Source organism: Fukomys damarensis, unplaced genomic scaffold, assembly GCF_012274545.1.
Source record: "Fukomys damarensis isolate Sample0158 unplaced genomic scaffold, DMR_v1.0_HiC HiC_scaffold_7, whole genome shotgun sequence".
Taxonomy (NCBI): Eukaryota; Metazoa; Chordata; class Mammalia; order Rodentia; family Bathyergidae; genus Fukomys; species Fukomys damarensis.
In genome coordinates, this window is record NW_022900919.1 from 26,739,749 (window position 1) to 26,747,647 (window position 7,899).

The 7,899-nt window shown below is 51.5% G+C and overlaps 1 protein-coding gene across 1 annotated transcript in view; it reads right to left on the bottom strand.

Annotated features, from left to right (window-relative positions):
- Positions 1–445: 445 nt before the first annotated feature.
- The window catches only part of Pax1 (paired box 1), a 10,785-nt gene continuing 3,331 nt past the window's right edge, over positions 446–7,899 (bottom strand). The window contains exons 3-6 of the mRNA XM_033761010.1: positions 6,914–7,805; positions 5,382–5,524; positions 4,794–5,019; positions 446–537 (exon numbers count right to left, since the gene is read on the bottom strand). Coding sequence (XP_033616901.1) covers positions 446–537; positions 4,794–5,019; positions 5,382–5,524; positions 6,914–7,805 — 1,353 coding nt within the window. The remainder of the gene's footprint in view (positions 538–4,793; positions 5,020–5,381; positions 5,525–6,913; positions 7,806–7,899) is intronic.

The following is a 7,899-nucleotide window of genomic DNA, read 5'->3' on the forward strand; positions in this document are numbered from 1 at the left end:
GGGGAGGAAAAGAAGGTGGGCTGGAAGGGAGGGAAGAAGGAAAAGGAAACTGAGGAAAGGAGGGTGGGGATGAGAAGAGGGAGAAAGAAGAACAAAGGAGGACAAAGGGGAATTTGAGGCTGGCAGAGTAGGAAGACCACACCTAAAGAAGGGCTATGTCAGTGCCCAAGAGTCTGCAGCCAAAGTTCAGGAAGGCTAAGGAACAGGGAGCACCACGGAAGACGTGCGGCCACGGGGCTGGGAAGGGGCGCTATCTGCCTCGCCCACTCCTCCTTATGCCACTTCATGGTTCCTCAGGTCCTCAAATTCGCGGGTCCTCCTTGGGTCCGTGGCTCCGCGGGTCCTCTTATCCACGGATCCTCCGGTGCTTGGATCCAAGGGTCCTCAGGTGTTCGAGTCCTCAGCCCATCCCCTCCGCATTCCAACGGGACAAGGGCAAGTGGCCCTAGGAGGAGGTGGCCGGGAGCGACAGTCCGTGCAAGCTACTAAGGGCATCCGCGGCCTTGCTGCCGGGGCTAAGGGGTTTCCGGTCGGAGCCTGCTGGAAGGAGCACAGGGCGTCATTGATCACCTCCCGGCGACACCGGCCTTCATCCCCGGAGCGCTTTGTGGGGCGCAGGGACCACGAGCTCCAGGCCCAGAGGCACCGCCTTCCCTTCCTCAGGAGGTGTCACCTGCGTCTCCCCGGGGCCATTGCGCGTCTAGCTCAGGTGGTGAACACAGGCGTCCCCGGGACCCCGCGCTCGGCAAGTCACCGGAGCGGGTTCGGGTATAGAGGTGCGGGCTAAGGGCCGAGGCTTCGGTTTGGCGGGGAGTTAGATCGAACCTAGCCCTGCTGCCTGCTCAGACACCTATAAGAAAGGGTCTCTGAGAATTGCTGTGGCAAGCAATAGTCTTCCTGTTTCCCCGAGGTCAAGGGCCCCCAGACAGACCGCTCATTACCTCATCCTAGGCCCTTGGGCATCGGATTAAGTGACCGGGACTTTGCCAGGTCAGGCGGTGTTCTGCCTGCTGCTCTGTTATTTGGGGTTTCGGGAAGGGGCCCAAGTTGTGCTACTGGAAGCCAGAAAGTGACGCCAGGATTTCTCAACCCTCTTTCCCTCTGCAGATCAAGGCAGCTCCGGTTCTCCAGCACCCGGAGCACACGTTGTTTTTACCTTACAGGGCCTGTTTTCAATTCGCTGTCTTACCCCCCAAAAAATACTGCACTAAAGGGCTAACGTGGGGCGCCTCCATTGGGGTGACCCGGAGCTCCGCGTTTTCCCCTGCAGCTGTCCTCCTCCCAGCCCCAGACCAGCTTGCTGTGACTGCAGAACCTGCAGGGAAAGCGGGGGTGTCAGGCATGCACACATCTACATTCGCATAGATTTGTAAAGAAATCTTAGGATATTTTCAGAACAGAGCAACTCTACCGCTAGCCCTCAGCTACCTCTCAGCGCTCCTTCCTAAACGGTATGACTGCCCAGCCAAGGACAGAGAAAGACCTTCTCTTTCCACCCAGCACACACACTTTAAAGTATGGACCTACTCAGAAAGTCGAGGAGGGGATGTTTCTCAGTCCATCTAGGCTCCCTTAGAGATAAGTGAGAAATAAAGCAGTGGTTAAAAATAAACATGGGGCTGGCAGAGGATTCCATCCCTCCTCCCTCCCAAGGGACCCCAGGTGAGTGTCTTTGGCCCCAGGAGCCTGAGCCTCGGGGTTCCACAGTTCACTGAACTGGGGGCAGGGATATTTTTTAAACCTCAGGGCTGGGATTTCTGTGAACAAAAGTTAGCCCAGGGCTGGGTCAAATAAGCCCCAGACTGGCAGCGGGGTCCTAGGACTCTCGAATGTCAGCGACCTGATGATATCTGACAAAATTCATTTTTAGGATCCTCTAAGAACTAATCCCCCAGCAGAGATATGGGGAACAAAGCTGCAAGTTATCTTTAACACATGTAAACAATGCAGTTTCTTTGTGCATATTCAACATCTTACAGATTTGATTTCCAAATCTTTCACTGAGGGTGCTGAAAGCAGGAGGTAAATAGCAGCTGTCACTTTGGGGAGGGGGCGTTTATCCTGGCCATGGAAAAACATCTGGATAGAAGTGGACTTTCTTGTTTCTCTGATCCTTTCAGGAAACGTGAAGGTGACCAGATCCTCTCCTTTTACCAGGAAAAAATTGATCAGTTGTGATGCTTAATTTGACATTCAATTACGCTTTCTTGGAGAAACTGTTAGATGTTCATCTAATTTAAAGGATGCACAGTTAGATGGATAGATATCATTTTTTGTGTTGTATATATACATTAGATAGATGATCAAAAGTATTTTTTACTGAAAAGAAACTTAGGAAATGCCATTCCTACTATTATGAACTGAACAACAAGTAATAATAGCAGCCTGACTTATGGGGTAGAGTTATTTAAATATATTAATTTTTTAAGAACTGGTTTAAAAATAAAGTATGATCATTTCTACACTTTACTTTGTCTTTTTAAAAACTAGTTCCAGGAACAAAATGTCTTTGCAGTTTTTTTGCCCATAAGAAGAGTAAAAATTCATAAACCAACTGTGTATGTAATTCTCATGCTGTGAAAGTAGATATGTAATGAATGATTGTTTTTGTATTCCTTGAACACAAATGCTTGCATGTCAACTTGAAAATTTGGTATTAATGATGGGCCTGAGTTATTCCATGATTCTTTACCTGAACCTTTTTGATAACTGTGAAGATCAGACATTAAAATATTAATTTATAACCAGTTAGCCAATTATGGCTATGGATTTTGAAAATGGGTGGAATGTTTCCTAGCAGCAAACAGCTCTGACCTGATCATAAAGGGGACTTGAATGTAGCTGCTCAACAGCTCTGTATTTAGGAAAGGGAAGCTTCTGTATTCACTAAAGAAAACCAGCCACCAATAAATCCAAAAGTTAAACTTGCATTCCCTTCTGAATTAACTATAAACCATTACAAATTAAGAACTGACCTTTTACTTTTAGGTCTCATCTACCCTTCCTAATTTGTTTCTAATGTAGGATTTGAAATGTCCCAGGACCCAGTGGCTAATTTGGAAATGACTGCATCCCTAGGAAGATGGTGGGGTGGGTCCTTCCTTTTTCTAAGGATTCCTTTTCTTTGGGATTAACCCAGAAGAAATGATTTAAATTCATGGATAAATTATTTGAGTTCAAAAGAGCTTGTTCGGTAAAGTGATTCTGCAGTGAGGCAAATCGCATTTGTTTTTTTATTTCAGCAGATAGCCCGGGTGTGGAGGTGTGCAGGGAAGGTCCAGGATAAGAACCCAGTCTGTATGAGGCCAATAAGAGCTGTCTCTGTTTTAAAAATTCCTTTACTTGGATTTTTCTCTAATGGAGCAAATGGTATTACTGTTACTTTTAAATCAAGTTTTAAAGGAGTTCTAATTCTCAATTTTTCATTAACTTTCTTTTCTTGGATTTGTCTCTAATTGGGTAAGTGAGCATTATCCTAATATCCCAGGATATGTTTCCTAGGAAAAGTAGAAAGAGAAAAACGATATTTTTCCTGCAAGTCACTTCTCTGGACAGCACCTCAATCCCAACACTACCCCAAGATCCTGTCAGTGGGCCTCATCAAGACTACTTGCAAGTAGCACTTTGTAGAAGGAAGCCCCTCCTGTCACCTGCCTGCCCTGACACCTGCCACCACCTCCCCAGGTGCCAGTCAGGTACCCCAATAAAGACTCTGCTATAATCCAGAAACCCCCTAGCCCAGGAAACCCTACAGGTTTCCTGCCAGTCCTCTTTGCTGAGACTGGAACCTCTTGACGTAACACCTATCCACCTTTCTACCCCAGGAGCTAAGAAATTGCAAACTCCTGGTGCTAGCAATCTAAACACAGGCAGCTTCAAAATTAGCAAATCCAGCCAAACATTTGGAAATTCAAAGGCAGGTGAATTTTTCCAAAAGTAAAGGGAAAACCAGAACCCAGTGGGCAGTGTAAACTGATGACCCTCTCACTGCTAACCATCCATTAAATCCCTGAAATCTCCTGGTGGGTTTATTAGGGAACAGATTTGAGGAAGAGGGAGCACAGGAGGAGGGAGAAAAAGTAATGCAGAAGTCCCAGTCATACTGCCTTCAGAAAGAACCCCAAAACACAGAGTGCAAGAAAATCTAGAATGAGAGACATGTGACTGAAACACTCCTTTCTAATATGTTTAATTTTTTCCCCTGGTTCCAGGGATCAAACTCAGGACCTTGCGCTTGCAAGGCAGGCACAGTGCCACTGAGCTAAATCCCTGGCCTTTCCTTTCCAATATGTTTAAGAAAAATAATCTGAGGGGTAGACTGGGATCTGATTTATAAGGGGAAAAAAGCCTAGAAGAAACGGAGAAGCAGCTACCACTGGAAGGATCCAGGTGTGGATTCAGATGAAAGCCCGATCCCACCCTTACAGTTCAAGGGCCAAGACAGCTGCACAGCAAGCAAGGCTTCTCTGACCACACAGAAACAAGTGTGGATGGTGCCTTCTAGATCCTTTGAGAGACACCGAAACTGAGGGCCGAAACGGGCACTAATGTAGTCAAGACAGAAACTAGATGCAAACCCAGTAGTCCCGTTTTCAGGCTGACTTCGCGTTCCCTAGTAGGGGCACCTGTTGATGCTCCCAGAGGCTACAGACTGAACACTTGGAAAGGGTTTACGCTTAGCGCGAAGCCCAGTCTTCCTCCTTCTCCTTCCCTCCCTCGCTTCCTTCTTTCTTTTCCCCAGGCTCCCGGAGCCCTTCCTCGCCCTGTCAGTTGTTGCTTCCTGCGCCCCTCACCTTCTCGGCTGGGATGCTTGAAGGCCATGGCTGCAGCGAGCTCCCCGCCGTGCACTGAGACGCCAGCCCCGGGCGGCGCCAGCGGGGGTCCCTGCGCTGGTGGCCAAGGCGGGCCCGGGGCGAGGTAGCCTCCGCCTGGCGTGCTGTACACGCTGTGCTGGTTGGAGGTCGGGTAGGCGCAGGCTGGGAGGAAGCCGCCCATGGCGGCTGAGAGCCCCGAGGTAGACTGCGGAGGAGAGATACGTCAGCCCCGCCACAGCCTCCCTGACCGCCACCCAGTCGATCTTATGTGCAAGACTTGGCCTTTCATTCTCCTAGCCAGGACCCCGCGGCAAAGTGATTTTTTTTTAATCTACCCAAATGTTATTAAAGGTAATAAAAAGCTAGAAAGTCGGAGTTTGGCCAGGGAGTCCAGGAGAATCTTCAGTCCAGGAGACTGCCTTTATTAGCAAAGATGTCCCGGAAAGGAGCCTCTCCAAACCCGAAAAGAACAGAAAATCGCGAGTTCTCCAGGAAACCTCGCAATCCTTCCTCTCCCTTATCCCCTGGTGGAGGTCATCTATCTCCTTGCCTCCACCTCGGGGTTACCTGGGTGTATTTAATGTCCGTCTCCAAGGCTGGCTTCTCAAGCCCGTTCACCACAGGAGTGGCAGGGAAGGGAGTACGATTCACCCCGGCCCACTCTTCCATCTTGGGGGAGTAGGTAGCGCCTTCACTCCCAGCCAGGGCGCCTGCGGAGGAGACAAGGTGGGTCAGAAGGCAGGCACCCTGTGCTGTCCCAAGTGGCCCTCCAGCCTAGACAGTTAAGCTCGCCCGCAACCATCTGGCTGGCATCCAGCACAAGTGCCAGCGTCCCAGCAAACCCTTGGGGTGAACAAATGCTCCCTGGGCAGTGGGAGGTGGAAGTGGCACTGCTTTCCCTCTAAGCAGGGCAGGCAATGGCAAGGAAGGCTCAGGGGCTCAGGGCCTGTTCCTCATTGCCTTTAGCCTGAGACCCGCTTCCCACGAAACAGTGTCCTGTGAAGTACTTTGGGCCTGGGGCCACGACCCCACCAAGCAGAGGTGACATCCAGAAGGGTCTAAGTTGAAATTCACAAAATAATGCATATTTTTCAGTGTCTCACGAAGCATCTGAAGGGGACAGTTTGATCCTGAACTATCTCCCAAGAAACTATCCACCTGCTTACCCAGACACCCAGTGGCTCCTGGCTGAGGTGTGTGCACAGGGAACCAGAGAATGTTCCAGAGATGTGGCAAGCCTGAGCAAGCCACCCCTACCAGGCCACCCGGTCCAGACTGGGTAGAGCTACTGCGAGAAGCAGTGTTCAGGCCTCAGAGGCTCACCCCATGGACTAAGGGCAGTTTCTTTCACCCCTAGACTAAGATGAATTTGCTTCTTACTCTCCTACCAAATCACCTAGCAGGAGAGAACAAACACCACCCAAGCCTAGTTGAAGAGATGTGGTTTAGGCCAACCCACCCTCCCCTCAGCCAGACAACAAAGTTTCCCCAAACTTTTTTCTTTCTCATCCACAAGAGATGACCAACAATTGGTAGAGTTTTAATCGCAGGTGAAGAGTGAGTGTTTGTGGTGGTTGCTACAGTCTAAGGTTGCCAGCACCCACAAACCCAGCTCCAGAACCTGCAAGGCTATAGAGCAGCTAGAGATCTAGGCCACGCCACAGGCTGGGTCCCTTTTCTGGGCCAAGGGGGGGAGACAAGATCCTTGGGGAACAGCAAGGGTCCCAAAAGCTAAAAAAAAAAAAAAATAAAGGGCGCAAAAAAAAAAAAAAAAAAAAAAAAAAAAAAAAAAAAAAAAAAAGGTCTCAGAATCTCAGGGCAATTTGTTTGGCTTAGATTTGGAGACAAGGGGGTTTGCATTCTTTTTGCAAGTTTGGAAAAGCGAGATTTCAAGCCTCCGAATTCGATGTCGGCAACAGCTCTTCCGTTTGGAAAATATTTTCCATATTTGTCATAAAATATTCAAGATGTCCGAGGGCTCCCACAGTAAGTTCCAGCCTCCCAGCCTCCCGGGGCAGCCCCGAGCTCTCTCCAGTGGCAGAAGCAGTCGAGGTGGCGGGCAGAGTGGTCCCCCGGCAGGGCGAGGGAGGCGGACTGACCTGTTTGCTCCATCAGCGTCCGGATGCCCAGGATATTGCTGACCGAATGCGCCGAGGGCCACGACCTCGGGATGCTGACATGGCCCGCCGAGCCGGGGACCCCGGGGTGGCCGCCCATCTTCGCGCCCGTGGGCGACACAGGACTGGGATAGGGATACTGGTAGATGGGGTTGTACGGTAGTGCGGGCTGGGGTGGCGGCTGCTTGCTGGACTCATACGGCCCGGGCTGCGTCAGACTGCCTATCTTGTTCCGCAGGATGCGGCTAATGGAGCTCACCGAGGGCACGTTGTACTTGTCACAGACGCCGTCGGCTAGCAACCGGTCACGGATCTCCCAAGCGAAGATGCCGGGGTCCCCCTGTTTGTAGTCCCGGATGTGTTTGACCACGTTGGGAGTGGTGACTCTCGGCTTGCTGCCTCCGATTGCCCCGGGCAGGATGGAGCCGGTCTCGTTGTAGCGAGCCAGGATCTTGCTCACGCAGCCGTGGGAGACTCGCAGCTGCCGGCTGATGTCACAGGGTCGGATGCCCAGCTGCGCCAGCTCCACGATGCGCAGGCGGATGGCGTTGGGTAGGGGGCGGCCGTTCACGAACACACCGCCCAGCTGGTTCACTTCGCCGTAGGTCTGCTCTGCGACGCCCCGACGAGAGCCAGCCAGGGAGAAGAAAACACCGCCGGTTAACCACGGGCTGCGGGCTGCACTCGGGCGCGCCCCCGAGGTGACCCGCCGGACCCCGGACCGCCAAGTCCAGGGAGAACCTCCTGGGTCTCGCTCCAAGAGTACGGTCGCGGAAGGGAGAACTGAGCGCTCCTGCCCTCCGCGCCCTTTCGCAACCTTTGCGCGAACACTTGGGGATACCCCTTCCCTAACTTGAGGAACTGCCCGCCAGGTCTGAGGACTCGCGGAGAACGCGGATTATCCGAGACCCGGGCCTCCATCGCCCGGGAAAGTGTATCCCCATCCCACCCGCGCCTGCCCGCCCCTA